Here is a 23,357-nt window from a genome sequence, read left to right as displayed (position 1 = left end):
TGCCACTGCTTTGGCAGGGACAAGCTACAGGTAGAATCGCTCGGGAAAACACGGGAATACAAATGCAATATGCTTCAGGCTGCCCTTCAGGAGTGAATGGCGAGCGTCTGTGTCAAATTTTTTTACAAAAACCAATCAACATCCTGTACAGTTGTATGCGCACATGCACACACACACACACACACACACACACACGCACTGTAATCCATCAGTTTGCAGCATTATGGTTTTCATTAGTGGAAGACATATAAACTGACAAGGGCAAAAAGCCACAGAGAAGCCAACTATTGGATTGTAGTGATGTGGCCGGTTGGGCGAGGGGTGTGACTAATTTACCCAGAAAGTGACACGTCGTCATTGCAAGCCGTGAAGCTCAAAATATTCCAATGACTGCCATTGTTTCATTCAGTCTTCATTCATCTTCATTTTACTTTTACTCCTCATCTGCTTGACATTTTGGTTTCTTGTTCAGGCCACTTTGATCTTGAAAACGCACATAAATTAATTCATAAAACTTTGGCAGATTTTTTCACTCATCGAGATGAAAATACCTCAAACACCCGGGATTAAATCTATAGTCACGAGATCCACCTCCATCGGGGTGGCCACGTATCATCCAGCATGACTGACAGTGAGCTGGAGCCTGTGTCTGTGTGAATGTGCTAACATGATGTGGTTTTCAAGCTCAGTAAAAGCCCAGCTTTCTGCAATTTGATTGATTTTGGCAAACAGCGCACTGTAACCCTCAAACGGCTGTGTGCAGACTTTAACCTCTGCCTCACTCTCCACAGCTGTTTCCTGCCCCAAACTGCTAAAACAGTGGTTTAGCAGGACCAGAGGTAGGCCAACACAAACCAAAATCTATCTGTCTGCCTCACACATGCACACACATCCATAAGCTCATCCCCACCTCCCTGTAGACTGCTACTGGTCACCTTGCAGCACTTCCTGTTTGAGTTGGGTCATTTCCTTTTTCTTTCTGCTGAGGGAGGGTTCGTACTTCACTGGGGTTGAAGCGCAGGATGGATGAGGAGAAGTCATAACTCCCCCTGTAATCACCTTCAACCTGTCTCTTAACCACACACACACACACACACACACACACACACACACACACACACACAATACATGTAGAAAGACATGTAAAAAAGCTGTTTTTTACATCCATCTGAAGAATCTGGGCACCAGTAGTGACTTTGAAAGTCCCATGTCACACATTTGCTTAAATTCACATCTGGGCAGAATGAGACCTTGTGAAACTGTGGGACTCATATAATTCTAAATAGGGGATCATGGCTGTGTAAAGGGCTGAAAAACAGGCTTGTGACAGGAAGGTTGCTGGTTTATCCTGGGAGTAGGAAAACATTTTCTGTAATGGCAATGGACCCTTGAGCAAGTAACTTACCTGATTCAAGGAGGGTAAGTAGTGTATGTTAGAAGGCTGCGGTTTCATTGAGCAGCTCCCACATGTGCAATCATTTATTAACTGTAGGAATGTTAAGCAATGTGTTGCTTAAATCCTTTTTGGATGTAAAAAATGTACAAGTTACTGCATATTGTATGGTGAAAAAAAACTAAACTCAAAAGGATTTTTTCACAGCATCCTGTGAAATGAAGATCAATCCGAAACTCTTGTGTGTCATACTCATTGAATACTCCCCTCCCCCTCTATCTGTGATGACGAATCAAAATATCTCGAAATGTGGGCTGTTTATCGCCAGAGACTAAAATAACTGTTTAGAGACAATCCCAAAATGCAGACTGCTGAGGAGAGGAACATTTTCTTGAGAAACATTGGAGAACACTTCAAAGTGGTCCCAAATGAGCGGACTCATAAATGGTTTGCCCCTCAAGTGTGCTCAGCGCAATCACTCTCTGGTAGCAAGGGTAAAGAAATGAGGCAGATTGTTTGTGACAATTAGGCTGATGCCAGATACTGCCTGCCATGGCCTGCACAATCACTTGTCCCCATCAGCCAACTCTGTTTATCAGTAATTGCAATTTGGAAAGAACTCTGCGATTAGGCCCAAGGAGTGGTCAGACAGAGAGCTCGCCCAGCCCTAAACAAGAGAGCAGTGTTTGGGTAGAGTCTGCACGAGGTCCCACTGAGAGAGAGTGGAGGGATAAGAGAGAGTGTGAAAGGCAGGAAGAAAGGAAGGAAGGAAGGAGAGAAGGAAAGAAGGAAAGAAGGAAGGACATATCAGGAAAGAGACAAATATGCAAACAGTGACCCCGTCTATCACGTGAACTACTATCTGATCTTTGACACGGTCTGTCTGATAAGGAAGCATTATTTTGTCACAATTTGACCGATTTTTTGGGGTTGTTTTTTCTTTTTTTTTTAACCAGGGTAGACTTGCCTCATTCCTATTGTCTGCATTATGCATCCATTAATATTAAGGTAAACTTTATCCGCAATTGCATACCGTAAGTAATGTGAGTAATAACAGTTAACATTTTTAAGGTTTTGATAATCCAGAAAGTTAGACAAATTTAATGTTTGATGTTTAATTTTAAAGCCCCCAGAAATTTGCATTAACCTGTCTAAATAACCCCAATGTAACATTCACACGTCACCATCTCACACACACTCTTGCATGAAGGACACAAACACACAGATGGGTGATGTTATAGGTAAAGCAGGATCTTAAATACACCATGTTTGTTATAGTGCTCTTTAATCTTTAATTTCTTATACTGCACTGTTACTTTTATTCTCGTATTTTATCTGTTTTACATTTTTTTGTATCATTTTTAACTGCTTTTTAATGTTGTATGTAAAGCACTTTGAATTGCCCTGTGGCTGAAATGTGCTATACAAATAAAGCTGCCTTGCCTTGCCTTGCCTATAGTCCTTCCTTCTCCTACAGGGCTCCTTTCTTACTGATCACAAAATGTTCCATCACAACTCAGTTTCATATTTGAACATTGAAGTTGATATTGTTTAGTGAAACATAACACAAATACTGTAATCTGGCAGAGACAGAGGGAAAGAATGAGAGTGTGAGAGATGAAATGAAATGAAAGTAGCATATGTGGAAGTGATTGAACAGCCATGTGCAGGGAACGTAACCCTCCATTCATCCCTTCATCTGCATATCACATTAAAGACAACCAAAGTGAAATAGAGTATAGTGTTAACCAAATGTCCCAATGATATGTATTCATTTCATTTTTCTACTCATCCTATAAGTCTATTTTCCTGGTGAATAGAGTACACTTAGGACTTGGCTGACATCTAGTGGCTGTATCTGGTTGCTGCATGTCACGCCAAATGTGCATCGTTGTGGTTGGTGGTTGTCGTTTCCTGGGATTCACGTTGCGTGTTGTGAGATGATGCAGTGCATTAGCACATACAGATGGTGTGAAATCTGCTGGATTTAAGGGCTAAGTGATCACTGTGACAATCTGATTTGCAGTTTAATGATTCTAAAACCTGTTTTATTTTTCTCCTCTCACACTGTTTGTTTCTATTTCTGTTTCTGTTTAACATACAAACATATATGCATATACACAAAGAGAATATTCTTATTCTTATTAGTATATTCTTTAATGTTTCCCTAACTGTAGTCATATATGTACTGTAGTAATACCTGTGCTTCATACTGTCCCTCGCAACACACAGTGGACAGAGAATACATACATCAACAGTCAGAACTGAATCCAAAATACAATATCATTTCCATGTTACATTTAGAATGATGTGCTTGGTGATGTTATTGCAGGTTCTCATGTATTTTATTTTGATGTGTTGGAATGAGATTTACAATAAATAATGCAACTGGATATATTTTCATCTATTTGATATGGTACAAAGTGAGTGTTAAAATGCTCCATGTTAGTGCAGTTTGCTAAATGAGGACCATATTTCCCCAAACAGCAATGGTTCGTTGTATGAATATATTTGTAAATATTGAGCAATAAGTGCTTTGCAGAAAACAATTTATTGATGTCACGGGAAGATATTCTAGAAATCCCCCTGCACAACAGAATAAAAAGAACAAAATTGGTAATATAGTGAGGCACATCTGGTAATTTCAGATATTCAAACAAAGAGAAATGATGACACTGGCATTGTTGCAACAGCAGAATTGAATCTGAATTATTTCATTTGAAGCAAGAAGCTAGCTTCCTATTTCAAGTAAACTGAGAAATCGTAACTATTCATGAAGAGGTGACATATTTAAGCCTCCAACCTCTAGGCAGCTCACATATATTACCATTTAGCCTAACCCAGGTGCTCAGGATATAACTGGTTCTGACTTAGGTTGTGCCAGCTTTGAGTGATTTTGCCTTTCTGCACCCAAAAACCAAGAGAGAGGACAAAACACTCTCACCATAGCCTTTATGGTGGTTTTGAAGAAAGCTCTCCTCATGTACACACACACACACACACACACACACACACACACACACACACACACACACACACACACACACACACACACACAATTAATCAATGTGAAGTTTAAACTGGAGCAAAAACTGTGAATCTCAACGATCAATCTTGTTCACACCTAAAAATCAATTCTGTGTCAAGTTATGCTTCAGTGCTAAAGCAAACCAAAACAAACAACAGAAAGACATCAGCAGAGAATTGGGAAGTCAAATAAGTCACCCTTATCAGTTTCAAACAGAGGGAACCAGTGAATCATCCTACTGCCAAACAAGACCTTGTTTTTGTACCTTTAATTAGACATGTGCCTTTTAAAAGTCAGTTGGCAGCCATGTGGCCTTGAAATGGCCAAAACAAAAACCAAACAGAGGAATGATGCCCTTAGATATAGCTCCACCATTGCTGACAGAAGTATGGGAGATTTTCATTATGTCAAGTAAAGTGGACACAATGCCAAAACCTAAGGACATTTGGACCGCCAACTACTTACAATACTGTAACGGGCAAAGAATAAACTGTTGCTTTTTGGCTGTGTACCCCTCAGGTCACCCTGCCAACCCTCAAGGCAAGGCATGTTTATTTATATAGCACATTTCATACACAGAGGCAGCACAAGGTGCTTTACTGTACATGTAATGCAGTTTCATAAAATAAAATAAAAGTGTATGAAACTTATTTTTACATCAAGAAGTTTAAAAAGAAACAGGTCAGAAGAATCAGCCCATACTACCATCTACTCCTCTTTGCCATGTTGTCAATATATACATATACATACATACATAGCTTGAATATATAGCTTTTATTTATTTTCTCAAGGACAAATGGGTTTTCATCGCTTTTCTTTTCAAACTTTTTTATTGTATGCTGGTGGATAAAGGTTGGTCGACTGTGTAAACAGAAGGGACACAGATGAAAATAGGACTTGACCTCCTGACAAAGTCTGGCATGTTGCATTTTTATAAATATATTAAAAAAGAGGACAATAAACCAAACCAAACAAATTAATTCAATTCAGGCCTCCTGTGGACAGAGCTGCAACATTTCCTCATGCATCTTCCACCAAGCCCTTTCTTGTATTTTCCCCATCCCTTCCTGTAGCCTTTACCCTCTCCAGCCCTCCATATACCCCCACCCCACCTCACCCTCACCCCTCCATCCTGTCTGCAGTCTGCCAGGCACAGATAAGGTGTCTTGGCAGGGAGTTGGAGTGCTGTCCTTCGCCTCGCTGAGTGGGAATCCAGGAAGCTGTGTTCACGCCACGTCGCTGGAACAATAGGACAGGGAGGGGAAGCAATTGGGATGAAAATGGAAGAGAAAAATACAGAAGAGAAAAATTTGTGTGGAACTATTAAAGCCTTGCCCTTCCAGAAGTAGAATACAAAGCTAACATAGTTAAGGATGCAATTCAAATCAACAGTTTTCTTCTCTGATTTCATTGTGTTTTGTGATGTGTATTTCGTAAAAGTCCTATTGTCATGCAAGGAAATCCTCAACATTTGTTACACAATAGATCCAATTTGTACTTTCTTTATCATAAAAGATTTAAGTGCTACCTTTCAACTTAAATGCATCTTTTATTGAATACCATGGCTTATTTTGTCATGAAGTGGTGTAATTTACTTTTTTGTTGCATGCGCTTCCCCTAATCCTCCAGTTTTACTCTTCAATTGTTTTCCACTGCTCTCAGAATACATTTGCACTATCAACAGTGGATTTACATATTATAGCATTGATCCACAGGTGGCAGTTGTAATATGCCAAGGTATGCTGCAATGCGCCAACAAAGATGGAAGAAAAAGACAGCAAGCTGGTAAACATGGATTAAAACAATGCTGGAATTTAAATGGGTAAAAAGTGATGTTTTTTGAGGAAGGAAATACATTCAACACATTCGTCAGAGTAACACTGAATGTGAAAGAAACTCCACAGGTCACCTTTAAATCAACGCATCATGTGGCTGCTATTTGCATCTTCTAAAGTGGAAATTCTCCTTGTGTGATTGTTGAATGTTGGCATTAAAGGGCAGCATAATCGCAGAAACCCCTGCTAAAGGGAATGATATGGAACTCTGGCCTCAACTGTTGATGTTCACAGTACTTAAATATCTTTTACTGTTACCACTGTGGCCATGCTGGACCAGGTATTTCCAAGTGTGTTTATGGAATGCGCTGCAGTACGACAACATAAAATGACATGTACATCCAGATATCCTGAAATAAGTATTCAGAACTTGTGAACTTGTGCCTGTGTGTGTTTGTCTACTCGTCAGTTACTGTGTAAAGCAGCTGCAGAGCTTAGATGTGTAGTGTGGCTACATGAACTGCCATCACCAGTTCCGCTCCCTGTCTGATTTACAGTCAGACGTTAATCAGACACATGTACACAAACACACTGCGGTGTACCTCTTTCACACCCTGTCCACATGCGCACACAAACACTTTCACAACAACCCTCCACCTTACTGCAGCCTCGCCCTATTCTCTGTGCATCTCTTTCCAGCCAGACAAGCCACATGTATCTAGTAAGTTTACAATCCAATCAGATGTAGAATGTTGCCAGGCATGGTTTGAAAACTATCTCAAAGTACTTTTAGTGGGTTTTTTTTTGTTCCAGATCCAGATGAGTCTTGTGAGTTTTCACACAGCAAGAAACATCTGGCACACTTTCTGTCAGAGGCATTGTCTCCTTTTATTATTTAATTGCCATATGACACATATGAGCCACACGTGTAGCTGGCAAACAAAGGTAGCTTGGTACATATGATTTGGGTATGATATGATTTAATTCACAGCTTTTGAATTCCCTGTGCATAACGTACAAGTGCAGGTGGTTTAATTACCCTTCAGCTACTACCACAAAATGTTTTTAAAGCAACACTAGAGAACTTTTCCCGCTTCGGTCCCCCTACAGGTTGTAAGCGGAATTATCCATTACATTACATTATGCAAGTTTGTCAGATCGGGTAGCGGATCTGTAGTTTGAATGAACTGGACAATGTAATGTAATGGACAATTCTGCTTCCAACCTGTAGGGGGACCAAAGCGGGAAAAGTTCTCTAGTGTTGTTTTAATAAATTGTTGATGGTCCTTGAACCTGCCCTTCTACCCTTTTTATCATCACATTTTAATTGTTGTGCTACCCTGGCTTTCTCAAACAAAACCAAATAAAGTATAGGAGCTAAATGCAAAGGCTATTAGAAATAGATGTGGGTCCTAGCTCTCTCCTCACCAGTAGGACTCTCTAATGACTCTTTTGCTTCACCACTACCCTCTGCTGACATGACATAACAACCTGATATAATGTCTCCATTCCTAAATGTTCTACCTTTGGACCAAATATATATCACTCTTTTTCTATTATTGTCAAATAGTATCTGACTTCAGTCTTTACCAAATACCACATGAAAATTGAGTGGTTCAAACCTACATTAGCAGTTGGTCAGCTGTAGAGAGCATGGGAGGAAGCCACACATTTGGGCGTACAGTATGGGGGACCACAGCAGGTAAACATTGTAATTTAAAGCATCATCTGTGGTGATTAGATCAAGAGTGGATGGGTCAACACGTAGAGCATTTAGATACCATAAATCATTCAGACCCAACGTGATGTCACAGGTCCATAAAACTCATGGTTCATTTCAAATCGACAGTTGACTTTTAGTTTCACAAGGGACACGGACCCCAGTCTCCTGAATGAAAGTCCTGTGTTTGTTTGACCTTTTCGCCACCCTAACATACCTCCTTAATTGGAATTTGGCACTCTTATACTTAGTCACCTCACTTCCTTGTTCGCTTTCACGATAATTACTACAGCCAAGAGAGTTTGCTACCTAACAAAAAACTTAATTGCGGATATGAGCGGCTTGAACAATCGACCCATATGGTCGTTTTTGGGTGAGGACGGGCAAAAAAGTAGGTTTCATGGTTTTCTCAATTTAATCAACAACCACACAAACATTGCAAGGCCTTAGATCATTATTATGATGTACTGGTAGCCCATTCCTCTGGCACGGCCTGATGTCAGGAGCAGTGTGAGCAGAAAACAATGCGAATAAGGGGCAAAGGTGCCTCATCTAAATTTGACAAGAGTACATATTTAGTAGTATCCGAATGTTAAACATCTTTTAAAAAAGCACTACCTACAGTGTGAAGTCATTATACAACCAAGACAACGCCCAAGCCTGCTATTGAATGAAAATTAACTATAATTTTGCATCAGAATGCTATCAAACCTCCACAAGCCTTCTCCACTTGCCAGCCTCATTTAAACTTGATCCATTTTACCATTTTAATAGTCTTAATGGTGCTACGTGCTGGGAGAAGATATTCTAAATGAATAACTGAGTCTTAAAGACACTTCAAAGTTCAACTTTATCTTTGTTTGAGTGTTCACAGTACACAAATGTTCTATAGTAATTGGGCCTACTAAAATAAATCTCTCATATTCTCATCAAAGAAGTTTGGGGTCCCCTGCTGAAGCTGCTCCCCCCGCGACCCGACACCGGATAAGCGGGCGAAGATGGATGGATGGATGGATGGATATTCTCATCAATACACTTCAATTTAGTTGAAATGCCTTACACTCATCCAACCTCAGTTTTAAATTTTTATAGTACCATATGTCGGAGGAGGGAGTGATTCCTCCTGCATACCTTTCACATTTAGTATTGCTGCCACCAAGGGAAGGCAAAACAAACAGGAAAATAGGCAGAGGATGTGAGTGCTGCTTTCCTGGAGCCGAACCAGAGAGGCGGTAAATCATAATCCCTGAGCCGAAACTGAATTCACCACACCTATCAAAACCCATTTAGGATCAGAGGCCAGAGGTCCAACCATTTACTATCTGTGAGCTCCCCCTTTTTTCTTCAATCCTTTTCTTTCAGGGGAAGAAAACAGATAAATGAAAACCAAATACACATGGATAATCCCCGGCGTCTTTCCAAAAAGGAAATGATTATATTTGAAGTTATATGAAAGTGCTTCCTGAAGTGAAGGAAATGCACTAGATTTTTAGGTCTGTTTCTTGATCTAAGAAAAACATAAGCAGACGCATACTGGCAGAAAGACAAATATATAACCCTCCACAACCTTCCCTTTCTCTTACTAGCTCAGCCCCTCCATGTGCATTGTGATTTACAGTATATCTCAAAGCAGAAAGAATTTTATACAAAAAGCAAAAGTGCTGGAAAACTCTAAAAGGTCCTTCTGGCCAGAGACGTGAAGGGAGGAAATTGCATTGATTTAAGCTCAGCTTCTTTTGGCATCTGTCCGCCTTCTTCATTTTTGCTTTCCTAAAGTGAGGCCGTTTGTTCCACAGCCACTGGTTTAGATACAGTCAGCTAAGATGTTTGTCTTTGTCTCTTATTCTATCCACAGTAAGCTGATGAGTGGAAGTGAGTGGCAGCATCTCAGTGCTTTATAACAGAAACTATAAACTTCAACTACAATCAGCTTTTTGGAGGAGAAGCCAGAATAGACTTTCAACTTTTATTTTTAATATGTCAGGCTCAATACCACTCAAAGCTATTAAAATCATATCATATGTTATTTCTGACTGAGGAACAATAACAAAAAGCTGCATCATGTAGTAGTAGGTGTGCTGTTATAGTATGCACAATTCAAACGTAGATATTTTTCCTCACTGTCATGGAAGTCAATGGAATCTGCGATGAAAGCCCCATTCAACCATTTCACATAATTTCCTATGCACTTACTATTTAAATAATTTCATGCAAAGTCCAACACGTTTTGTCAGTCAAATCATACAAAGAACACTTTGTTAACTAGTGTTAATTTCTTTATTTAGTCTAGGTCTTAAGATCAAAAGTCTACATGAGTTTTAGTCATATTTAGTCAACTTCATCCTTCTTATTGTTGGTCAGTTTTTATTTAACTAAAATCAAATTTTAGTCTTGTGTTAACATTTTTGTTTGGTGTTAGTCGACGAAAACCCAAAACATTTTAATCTTGTTTTTAGTCATTACATTAGTTGACATACAATACCAGATACTTTAAGCTATTAGACAAGTAGTTACCGCCTAGTAGACTTTAATCAAGCCCAAAGCCAATCTTCCACATAAAATGTAGTGCATTCTAATAACTAGCAGGTATTGCAAAAAGATTACATTAGATGTCATAGAGCCATTCAATATGGACAGGACTTGACTATCAAATGTGTGTTGCAATGATATGTGTGGTGTTACTAGGAAGATGATTCAGGCACACAGGAAGAGAAATAGACATACCGTATACTTAATACCTAAACATTAAACAGAAAATATACATTAAATACTGCGACCAGTCATGTGACAGGTAAGTTTAGCTGACCGGTCAGTAACAGTTAAGTTTAGCCGAGAAAAGGTGACTTTGAGCCGGGTAACGGTCACCATGAGGTGATGGTCGTGACAGCGGCCTTGACAGTTAAGTTTAGCCACAAAAAGATTGTGGTTTGAGTTAAAACACCGGCCCAGTTAAGTAGTACTCCCGGGACACAAACATCCTTATCCTGGGTGAAAGTCTTATATTTTCCCCTTAACATCTTCCAGGACCCACCCATCCACCCTGACCTACTCAGATGTTTTTGTCGTGCAGCGTCGTGTTAATGTGGGGCTTACAGTAATAAATACGTGGAATACAAAGGAATTACAGTGCATTACTTTTCAATGCTATATGTACCAGTGGTTTATGAAAACAGCCTTATGTAGTACACCCACGTAATTCCCGATACTAGTTCAAATTATCTTAATGTAACTTTTTCTTCTGTAAGCGCCATGAGAACAGCTGTAGGAAAAATTTGAGTTTATGAGACAGGGAAGACAGAAGCTGTGACAGAGCTAAGTTTAAAAGTGCATATTTTTAGCTCCTCGTCTGGAACATTTATTTACTACCCGCTGATGCTTCCCCCTGTTTTTCTTCATGTCTTCATAGCTCAGGAATGCGCGGGACAACAGATGCATGATTCCCTGTTACAGCAAAGAGTTTTAGTTTAGGACAATTGATGGTCGCTTCCCCACTGAGTTCACATAGAATCAGCCTGTTTCCCCACAGTTTCTGAGATAATCTCCTAATTCCCCGGTGATGTTCAATCGCCACAAACCAAGAGATCACGACGACCAGCATATTCCCCAATTAATCATAGCTGCACGTTGAGGCATTATCTCTTTTTGTGTCAGCAACACATGCAGGTGAGGGTACGGTATGCTTTAAGATAACAGTGCACTGATTTAACAGTTGGACAAACAAAGTAACAAAACCTAAGAGTTGTTCACGTGAGGGAAATTCTGTCTACTTATCTTTTTGCTCTCTCTGAAGGATGTTATGTAATTATTGATGTAATGTAATTGTCAATCAAAGAAAATAGTAATGAACTACAAAAATTATAAATGTAAATTACATCTTGGTATATGTGTGTCTAGCTCTATGGGAATATGAGGAATGTTTTTAGCTATATTGGCCATCATCATGGCTTTCTCTTTTGCCCACTATAACATTTTCTGTTCTGGGTGAAACCTGAACTAGCTGTTGTTGCAACATGACATATTTTCACATGTTGGAACAGTTAGGGTGGCACTGATCGTCATGACCTCTTGACCGTCACTCACGTCTCCACACAGCCTTGAAGAGATGCCTCGTCTGGGGAATCAAAGGAGAGACAGAGGGTGTGAGTTGGACATCCAGAGGTTTAGATGTGTCACTGGTCCAACAGACATGTTGAACTTAAAGATTAATACACACACACACACACACACACACACACACACACACACACACACACACACACACACACACACACACACACATGCATATGCTGACAGTTGTGCATCATGTAGCCCCGGGTGGAATGTGCTCGGAATTTGTTGGTTGGCTCTATTTGAGACCTTATGTCATTCTTTGATGGCCCAAACAAATTCCCTCTGGTTTACAGATGGCTGTATCGCAAAAGCAGCAGTACTTTTATATGAGCAAACATCCAAACCCTTTAAAAGATAAGTTCTTTGCTACTGCCTAAATATGTCATTAAAGCACAAGGAAGGAAGGCACAGAGCTACACGGTTTTCAGTGTGGGTGATCTCACAGGGGCTCTGAGACTGTTTTAGGTCTTTCCAAGCTGTCGTTTTGAGCCATAAATGAAAGCAAAACAACAGTGTGGGAACCAGCCTAGCCAGTTGAGGCTCAAGGACTCTGTACTTTGAGTCTCGGTTTCATATCAAGCCAACACCACTTCCCAACCTAACTCCTTTAGCTGTGCAATGGCCTTCTAGCCATCCATTTTCTCTCTGGATCCAACCTACTTCCCTGCATGTCACTCTGCTTCAAGCTCTGCTCAGACTCTTTCCCAGTCACTTTGGTTCTATTTTTCCCACTCTCATTTACGCTCTTTTTATTCTATTTGATTGACTAATTTCACATCACTGCTGAGGGTAAAAAAAAACAACTGCCCTCTTTACCTCTCTTTGTCTCCGTCTCTCAGTCCATTTTCTTTACATTTCCTGCTCCTTTCCTCTCCCTCTCCATTTTTGTCTGCCTCCTCTGCTCCACTTATGCATCCCAGCAGTCTAGCTTTCCTTTCCTCAGGTTATAATAGTTAGACTGTGAAATCACTCGGGCCCCACACCCCTCCCTTCATCCCTGTGTCCTTCTTTCCCCTTCCACTCCCTAACATCTTTCTCTCCCTCCTCTGATCCCCTCCCTTTTCTCACTACTCATAGCCAAACTTTAATATTTATGGCCTTAAAGATTGAGAAGTGGGTGGGGGCACAGAGCTTTACCTCGCCTATGATTACTTGCGTGTTGTCAGGAACCAAGCGAGGTAGGGTGAGGGTTGCAATACAAGGTTGAGGCTGCGAAGCTGAAGCCCTGCGGAGCAGAACAGAGGCTACCCAATCTCCTCCAAGCCCCCATACTGAAGTGATTAGGCCACAGGAAGCTGAACCTGACATTGCTGACACTAGGCCCCCCTACCACATCCTGCCCCAACATCCACCCACACCACATGACACCACCTCTCTACGCTGACACCCGACTCACCGTGGCAACCACAAGGCTGATTTACATTTTCTGATAGGGTTACAGAGGATGGAAGAGCAGAGTATGCAGGACATTCAAGAGAGTGAAATAAAGTCAAGAAGAAACCTGAGATCAGTTGGGGGGTGGGGGGGGGGATGCTCGTGGCGACTGGTTCTATTATTGTTTCCCTGTCTCGTGGTGTGGTGGTAGATATAAACAGGAACAAGCAATGCAGCCTGCCAATTTCAAGCCTATGAAGTATAAGTGGGATCACCACTGCAGGTGCTTTATTTTGGCTGCTGGGATCCCATGGATCAAGAGATATGTGACAGTATGTTTTTATTTATATGAAACGTTTTCTACAAGGATTTATATGTGGCTCATGCACTCTATTATGCCACATTTAGTTTCTTATATTTTTTAATAAAAAAAGTTGCCCGTTGCCTTCTCCCCCAATAAACAGAAAACATGCACAAATTGTATATTTGCCTAACCAAATTCAGTGCATTTTAGCTTTGCATTTGGAGTATACAATATAGTGATTAAGAAAGAGCACTACTGCCCTCTTGTGTTTGGGGGTGGAAAGGGCAGAATTGAGAGCATGGAAATTGCTTTTCATATAATCTTGACTTTAGAAAAACTTTACTCTTATTACAGACACAAATCAAAAGTTGGATAAATATGTGATTTCACTCACTCACTCACTCACTCACTCACTCACTCAAAAAAACATATAAAATGCTTTTATTCTACAATTTGCTTTATTAGTGCCTTAAATCAGCAGTCCATTAGAAAGGTTTCCACTGTACATTGGGGTTCTTCTATTTACACAAAAGATTGCATAAATAGTTTGATTTCTGCATTACATATTCATAACATCTAACAATTCAAATCTAAGATGTATCTCCTTTTATCATTTCAAGTGAATAAGTTATTATATTATATTTAGGTTAAATTAGGCATATTTAGGCATGGGAATATTCCTGATTCTGTCATGAGCGCCAACCTTAAACTCCAGATTAGCATTACCCCTCATTTTAACTGTTATTTGTTCCCTCTCACTGTTTCCCTCACACTCTCTTACACCAATCAAAATGTGTGTCTTATTTAAAGTAGTGATTGCTCTCTGCTTGACTCCCATCTCCGGTGAAAGTGTTTCATTTCACTAATGCAGAAGTGAAACCGTCTCACTGAATTCTCTGGGGGCCGTGGGAATAATCAAAACACTGCAAGAGCCAGCGAGGAATACAAACTCCAGTTAAGAACAAAGGAAATGGAAATCAATCGTAGGATATGCAGATTTTTTTGACAGCTCGACACGCAACTAATCTTTTGGGAGTTTGCCCTCTGTTGCCTTTGCCAGGTTAAAAAAACAAGTGAGAAGGGAAATATAAAATGCAGTGTTGTAGAAAGGGCACAGCATTACACCTACTAGGTTTGTGTGAAGGTGTTCCAAAACAATCAATAAAGAATGTACTGCAATTCAAGCAAGGCTGAATCGCCTAAGGCATGGTCATGTCTTTAAGTGCACGGCTACCAACCTTAGGAATTCATTTAAAGCTGTATTATTTAAACATTTCGCTTCATGTCTTATGCACAGTTGTATAAGTCAGTTTGTCGACATTTCAGTAGCTTTAGGAAAGTCTCCATCTTATGGGCATCTTTCTTGAAGCAGCTGAGTAAGGTATAGTCTCTCATCACAGATTCCAGCATCTCTGGCTGCACATCATACTGGAATAGGCCCTGTTCACTGCGGGTTGCGGTCAACATTCCCTCATCCAACATCTGCACAAAAACATTTGGAAACACAACGTTAACAGTAAGAAAAAGAAGGGAATAAAACACAAGAATAAAAGGTGTGTATTGTCTACCAAAGGGTTTAAAGTGAGATAGAGAAGTAAAATTAGTATCCAACATTTTTCCAAGCAGTAAAAATGGAATTATCGTAATTATACATGCTAGTGTGTGTTTAGCTGTACAACAGTAATTCAGCAATGGGATTTCACCCACCTTCTTGATGAGGACCACAACGCCTTGCTCCAGACTGATCAGTTTCTCAGACACCCACTTGGTCTTGTTGAGCAGCATGTCAGGAGCGGCATCGTAGCGATCCAGTGAGGTCTGCAGGTAGACCAAAGGCTCGATCCACGACTGGACGAGCATCAACACAGAGTGGAGCAACCATTTGTCCTGCAGGGCACACAGGTGAAAATTTAAAAGAAATGAAAGAATAAAAATAAATAAAAAATTACATAACTGCCCACAAAGTTGTCCTCAGACACTAACATACCAACATAAAACAATTAATTACAAAACATGACAGAACTTAATTTGCTCTAATAATGTATTGGTGGGAACATTTAAGTCTGTGATGAAAAGCAGCCATGTGCCTTTCACATTTATTGTAAGATATTGATGAAGATAGAAGATATTATGGAAGATATTAATGCATGGCTTTTGATCAAGGGCTCGCCAGCTACAAATCAGCAACAACAGTAGGCTGAAATGTCATGGGTGAGGCCTGCTTAAATTCCCCTAAGCAGAGCAGACTCGTAAGCAAGTGCGAAAGACCGCAATACAAATGGCCACTGCACTATTTCAGCAGAAAGGGCAGAGGATAAACTATTAACATAAAAAAGAGCCTTGTAATATGTGCAGTTTAAAAGACCACATTTGCTATTATGGTGATGACATAACTTTCAACCAGCAGTTTCAATATAGTTCACATTTAGTCCTTACAAATATTGTTTTTGCCATTTATACTTGGCCTTTGTTAGTTAGAGGAGGATTATTGTAGAATATACCATTAACCAGAATACAGTTAACATCAGCCAAATCACCCTTCTTAGGCCTTTATGCTAAGTGGCTCAATCGAGTTTCCACCCTGCTCATCAAGCTGACATTTGGCCTTAAAGGCTGTGCCCTGTTGGACAGTAGTCAAAACCTCAGACACACAAGACATGTTTTGAAATGTTATACAGGCAAGTATATTTATGAGATTTGAGGACCTTTCATTGTAATTAGTGCAAACAACCCATCATTCAGCAGCTGACAGGGGCAAGCATTATAAGGAGGGGAAGGACTTGCACTAAGCATTGTTATTGCTATAAAAAAAAAGAAAAAGAAAACCTGAGCTCTGAGAACCACTGCAGCTTCAAAGTGATTTGTGAGCAGTCCTGTGAATCCAAACAGTCATGCATTAACACTACCCCAAAGCCTACACACACACATCTACTCAGATGCACAGAGACAAACAGACACAAACAAATCCATGCACTCAGACATAGACAAGCACCTTTACTTGTATTTTGTTTGTTTAGACAAGGAAACTGCCTGTGTACACACATATAAGCAGTGACACATAAAAGCAGAAGTGTGCACGCACGCACACGCACGCACACACACACACACACACACACACACACACACACACACACACACACACACACACACACACACACACACATATTGCCATTAACAGTTAACAGATTAATATCAAAGCCCTGTCAAAGTAAACAAACACATTCTGTGGTGATCAACGGCCAAGTACTCACAGATATCTGTTGGATTTCACCTTTGGAGCTGGGGATGGGTAAAGCTTTTGTGATGCATGCATAGCCTGCTTGGTTCCTCTGGAGCTGCAATGGGAACGGGATAAACATCTGCTCCTAGAAATCCAGACAAGCATGGTGGGGGGGACAAAAACCGTGAAAATACACACACCCATGGGTTACATGCATGTGCACACACATATTTGTGTTACAATACTTTGACCCATTTATCCTTAAGGTTTAGGATGTAGATACAAAAAAAAAGCTTTTGTCTTTAGTTTAGTTTACTATTAAAAACCGGAGGTCATAAGCAGCAGTATCCTGATCTGTGTTTCTTTTTGGAATTCTGTTGGTTTCAGGCAACACGTTAAAAGGGTTACGCTAAAAAAATAGCTTCTTAAAAAGTAGTCTAGCAACACTCAAGTGGATTATTCTAACTGATTTGAAAACCTTCAGTTCTTGTAGGTACAGAATTACAAGAAAACACAAAAAGACATGGAAAAAAAGGAAAATCCAAGGCACTCTTCTTCAAAATTATTTAAAAAGCCTTTATTTTACTGGCTAATTCATAATAGAAAATTTAAAAGACATAGGGGGAAGCAACCCACGCGTAGTAGCACAGACAGCCTTCTTCAGGGTGTGCTTCCCAGACAAACAATTTCTCCTTTTGTGTAGGCTGATTGGAAACCCCTAAGTGACATGGTGAGTTACCACATGAAAACATGCCAAAACAATCTACTAGGTGGCTGGCTGTAAATGTTCACATGCAAAAAAATGTTCTACACCCCAAAGAGCACCTTCAAACATTTGACAGAACTTCCTGAGCACTCTGGACTTGTTTGTCTACACAAAAAGACATATCTAAAACAATGACAAAAGCTTCACTAAATGCGACCACTGGATACATGGCAGAGACTAATTTTGTTCAGCAGCATGTTCTTATCTGTTAGACCTCATGCCGCGTCTTCTCAGTAACCCAAGTCCTACATCATCCAATTTCAAAGACTATTTTGGATCTTGAGCCGCAGAGTGAATGGGATTCAACAGGCTGCAAAACCTGTACTCCCGCTGCTGCAGTATATCATTATCACATTCATATTACTCCACTGCTCTTTCAATAAAACATCTTTGGCTCAGAAGAGAGATAGAAGATTACTTTGAAGTCTGGCAGTGAGGCGATGATCATGTCAGAATCAAAAGCAAATAACAGAGCATCTAACAGAAAGTGTCAGTGCTTTTGGTCCAGCGTATTGTGAAAAAGGCCAACAAAAAGTTATTTTGCTCTCATTGTAGAACTCATTCCAAGTGTTGCTAGACTGCATGCTAGATGTTTTGATAAAAACAGCTTGGGAAATTACTAGTCGCTACTAAGACTAAAACTGATAAGCAATGTGTTTTTAATTACCATTTAGCATTGACATGTAGGAAAACAACATAATTCCATTTCTCTTTGGATGATTAAATTTCATGACGTGTTTTTTTCATATGAAAAGTAATATACAGCTTCTCCAACACAAAATTCTGCATTGCTGTCACTGTAGCCTTTGTCTACGGCTGTTTCTGCAGCACTTCTTTTCAAAATGCTGATTTCACATTTCATAAAACTATTCTCAAAAAACTTGTGCCCAACATGATTGGATAAGAATATTCCTAACATAGGTAATGTTTTTTTTTAGATTGCCTTTGAGTTGAATGCTCTCTTTATTGGCACAATGAAAATCATTTTCTATTGCCATGTAATTCTCAGTGTGAAGAGTGAGTCTGTTTCTCCTGAGGCTGTACACACACAAAATGCCTTTACGGTAAAAGTCTGTGGATGCAACGAGTCTGCTAAACCTTTTTTCCCATACAGTACACAAGGGCAAAGATTCATTTTGGGGTAGTGGTCGGTGTTACTCACAAACAAAGAGCATGATTCTTCTGAGACACGGTAGATTAGCTCAGCATGCTGGATGACTCGGTCTAGGAGTTTCTCTTGGGAGATGGAAGGGCAGCGGGAGAGGCTACCCTGCTCCTCCCTACAGTCTAGCGGGATGCTTACGGTAAGAAGATAGGGCAAGAGCAAGACAGCCCATACACCCTGCTGCATGACTGAAGACAACCACATACAGATGTCACAAATACTCATGAAAACATGCACAAAAACCTGATCATTCGATATATGTACATTTATATATATATTTTTTTTAAAGATTTTTAGGCCTTTATTTCTGACAAGACAGCTTTAGACATGAAAGGGGACAGAGAGAAGGGAAATGAAATGCAGCAAAGGACTGCAGTTCAGAACCGAACCCGCAGCCGCTGTGTTGAGGACTGAGCCTCTGTATATGGGCGCGCGCTCTACCAGGTGTGCTACCCAGGCGCCCAATCATCCGATATCTTTTTTGTTTGCTGGAGTACTGCCTTCTTATTATCTGTTACATGAATCAAAATGACTGCTCGACTAAATAAACGGGTGTAATTTCTGTCAATACAATTACAAAACATACTGTCTTTCTATCTAAATGTGATGCATTACCTGTCACCATGTGCATTCTGTCAGTAGTCTTCAAGTCCTTCTTAGTATTCCTGTCATGCTGACTCCATTTATAAAGCCTGACCAGGCCATGAATAAAGGAAAAGGTCATTTTGGACTTGCGTAGGTTTTTGTAAGAAAATACTGGTCTTCCCAAAGCAATGCATTACTTTTCTCATGCATAATACCAAGATGGAAACTATAGTCAGGAGTGTTAGGTCTAAATATCTTTGTTTCCTAATTTAAAATTAAGAACTGGGAGTTTTTCTAAATTTATTTGGCAATATGAAATCTGTATCAGCCGATTTAAAAAAGAAATCCAAATAAATGTTTTGTACATTCCTATTCCAGCATCCTGATACCATTGGTTAATAATCCAAGAATGAAGACTGAGACTGATTAGATTTATCAAAGAAAAGCTCAAAAAAGGAATAGGCTGAAAAATCCCTCCTTTCAGCTAAGCTAAGGATGTAATGTAGATTTAAACATGCATGACAGAGAAGGCTGCAGAAAAGACAGCGTAGAACTGTAATAGACATAACAAAGAGGGGCTGAAAGAATGAGATTTATAAATCACTGAGATCTGACAAAACCCCTCAAATCTTTTTCATTTTTTTTATTTTGACATTCATATTCCATTCTGCTCAGAAAACCATGGGTGTGTGAGAGTAGGTCTACCCAGAAGCTATAGTTTCCCAAATGTAGTGACTGTGTTAAGCTGTAGAAGGAAGCGCATGTTTAGTAGTAACCCTTGCCTGCTTGAAACGGACTATATAAAATGCTCAATTTCTCTCTCTCGCTGCACTACTTGTTTTATCTGTCCTTGTGTAAGTGTAATCAAAATGGTAGATTACCGGCGATGAGTTGTCTTGTAAAAACTCTGGATGCGATTTGCAGGACATTCTTGCCTCGTACACATAAAATTGAATATAATTGTCTGCTATATAAACCACAAACATACTTAAAATAAATCAGGATACTAAATAAGACTGTCTTTAAATGAGACCAAACCATGAAGAGAGTCAAGTCAAGTCAAGTCAATTTATTTATAAAGCACATTTAAAACCAACCTAGGCTGAACAAAGTGCTGTACAAAGTTATATTATGTTATAAAAAACAAAGGAAGACAATAAAAAATAGACACAATGAACATCATTCAAACAACACACTTCTATACAAATGTCCCTAAACTAAATCATATGTCAAAGAACAAAAATGTGTTTTAAGACGAGACTTAAAGATCTTGGCAGTAGAGGAGGACCTAATATGAATGGGAAGTTTGTTCCAGAGTCTCGGGGACACAACGGAGAAGGCACGATCACCCTTTGTTTTCATCCGAGACTGTGGAATAGCTAAAATCAACTGATTAGACGATCTTAGGTTCCTGGAGGAGTGAAGTACGGGTAAGGAGATCGGCAACATTCAGGCTTGAGCTCAAATTTGATTTCCTTAGTAAAGCATGATTAAGGATAAGTTAAAGACAGACAGGGGATCAGAAAGGGGCTGCTGATGGGTGTTGAGTTACTGATCCTCAAGACACCTGAAGCCTCATGTCGTATATCAGCCTTTTCCATATGAAACAATGTTCTTTTCTCATCAACTTTTCCTTCTCCATCTCCTTGGTTTAAGTACACCTTTCCAAAAGCATCTTGTTTTCTCTGACCTCCTTATGTTAAATCCTATTAAATGTACAGGGAATTTAAGACCACTGTGAAAACTGTATGTTGGTAAATTTACAAAACATCCCAATTAATATGACAGGACTCAAGTCACAATTGTGAGGGTATTTTTGCTCAATGTAATCTGATTTGGATATCAGCCAAAAAGGTATTTGCAGAATCTTTGTAGCACAACCTTATACAGGTTTAACCTAATTTATTGTATACATTCACATTCAAGGTATTTAAGGTTTAGTGCAAGCATGTTTGTGCAACCACACTTTATACAGGTTGCTTTTAGCACACATCAATGAGGGCATGCATGGAAATAAACCAAATCTAGAGATTGTCTGCCATTACCAGTATGCTGATGTTGTATTGTTAATGAAAGTCTCTCAGTCAACTACAGAGGCTGATAAGGGAAAGGAAACGTGGTCCATTTTATGGCCACAGCAAATATAGAACTGTAAGTGATTTATGTTAGAGTGATAGATAGAAAGAGATAGAGACAGCATTATTAAACACACAATAGAACAACAGTAACACTACATAAACAAAACAATATAATAGAGAATTATACAGAATTAAGTCATTATGGGTTGAGGTTAGTAACCATATTGCACACTACATGTTTGGGTTATTGTAATTACTTAAGTTTACCATACTAATTTAATGTATGTTGTTACAGCATGTTATATTATTCCATTATCAATTATAGCACTTATTACTTCATTTTTATATTTACATGTGTAACATTTAAAAGTTGCTATTTCATGTCCGCTTATCTTAGAGTAATTTTAGTTCCTACCTGTCATTGTTTTGCTGGGGACAGGTGTGAGTGTAACAGACCCAGGGTAACGTGTGTAACAGTTAGGGAGTCTGTTGCTGAACCCAGAGTTAGTGATGTTGGATGTACAGTAGGCCTACACTGTCCTTCCGTATTGGTACTGATTAAAGAAGATTAGGCTAAATTGAAGCCAGCAGGACAGGACTGGCGAACGCTACCAATCAAGAAAGGACATTGGTAGCCTACTTTGGCCTAGCAAACACACCCAAGATGGATCCACAGGTGTACTGGGTGGCAAAATGCTAACTATTGAAATGCACACGGTCGATTCTCCAGCGGCGTGTTCTACATTTACTTTTACCTTCACTCAGGTTTGCGAGGCCTTTCTGCTGTTTGTGACAATAATCCCTGAAATGACTGTAGAGCCTCTTTCAGCTAAAAATTTTTGAACAATGTGGAAGCGCAGTGGGACTGAGGTGCCGAGTGGACTGGTTATACTGGGACAGAGAGGCTGAGTGGACTAGTTAAATGCTTTGAGAATGGACGAGCGGAGAAATGGAAGAAGGCCTTCAGAATGTCGTTCAGACAGGTAAGTACAACAGCACTCTCTCTTTGGAAGACGTTAATGGCGTTTTGTTGTGCAAAAGCTGCGTGTGTGTGCGTGTGTGTGTGTGTGTGTGTGTGTGTGTGTGTGTGTGTGTGTGTGTGTGTGTGTGTGTGTGTGTGTGTGTGTGTGTGTGTGTGTGTGTGTGTGTGTGTGTGTGTGTGTGTGTGTGTGTGAGATTATTATTGATGCATCTCTGTGTTGCCTGCTTTGGTGAATATTTATTCTACTGTTAAATATGTAAGAAGTGACAAGAGAATTCATTCTTTTGCACCCGCCGCGGTGTCCTTTGGTAGGCTATTAACTGTATGAGTTTACTCTTTGCTGGTTTTGCAATTCATAGCTTTTAGTAGTTAGCCTTGTAGCCTAAACATTTTCTTTAATTTAATAGGTCTACAACATCATCGTCAACGTTGTTTTTCTTTAAATGTTACGCAGGCAGTAACGCTTACTTATAGTAGGCTACTTTTTTTTACTCATAGTACATTTTAACTGATGTACTTTTTACTAGTTTAAGTGCAGTTTAGTGTCCCAAATTCCCCGTAACGTAACCCCATTTGTTCAGGTGCTATCCCCTGACCAATCTGCTATCCTAACCTTAACCACTCGAGGTCAAATGCCTAACCCCAACCAATCAAGCTGCTTCGTGGGTCTTGGCGTGGCCATAGTGGAATTTGGGACTCTAAACTGAACGTAAACCCTTGTTACTTGTATCAAAGCACTTGTCCACTATTAATTTTACTTGTAGGCATTGAGTGACATTTCTTTTAAGTAACCATACTTTTACATGAGTTATTTTAAGTATTTTAGTGCTCTTTCCATCCCTGGCTGTGTGCTCAGC

The 23,357-nt window shown here is 39.8% G+C and overlaps 1 protein-coding gene and 1 long non-coding RNA gene across 2 annotated transcripts in view; one reads left to right on the top strand and one right to left on the bottom strand.

Annotated features, from left to right (window-relative positions):
• Positions 1–14,143: 14,143 nt before the first annotated feature.
• smtla (somatolactin alpha) lies at positions 14,144–19,507 on the bottom strand. Its single transcript, XM_028573451.1, has 5 exons — positions 19,471–19,507; positions 18,853–19,043; positions 16,956–17,069; positions 15,412–15,591; positions 14,144–15,186 (listed from the first exon to the last, which is right to left on the bottom strand). The coding sequence occupies exons 1-5, from the start codon at positions 19,484–19,486 to the stop codon at positions 14,992–14,994; spliced, it is 696 nt and encodes a 231-aa protein (XP_028429252.1). The 5' UTR covers positions 19,487–19,507; the 3' UTR covers positions 14,144–14,991.
• Positions 19,508–21,943: 2,436 nt separating this feature from the next.
• The window catches only part of LOC114552717 (uncharacterized), a 32,525-nt gene continuing 31,111 nt past the window's right edge, over positions 21,944–23,357 (top strand). Inside the window, exon 1 of the long non-coding RNA XR_003692211.1 lies at positions 21,944–22,501. This is a non-coding gene — a long non-coding RNA (uncharacterized LOC114552717). The remainder of the gene's footprint in view (positions 22,502–23,357) is intronic.

The sequence above is a fragment of the Perca flavescens genome, chromosome 3, assembly GCF_004354835.1.
Source record: "Perca flavescens isolate YP-PL-M2 chromosome 3, PFLA_1.0, whole genome shotgun sequence".
Taxonomy (NCBI): domain Eukaryota; kingdom Metazoa; phylum Chordata; class Actinopteri; order Perciformes; family Percidae; genus Perca; species Perca flavescens.
Note: the sequence above shows the minus strand (reverse complement) of the source record. Positions and strands in the feature narration are given on the sequence as shown.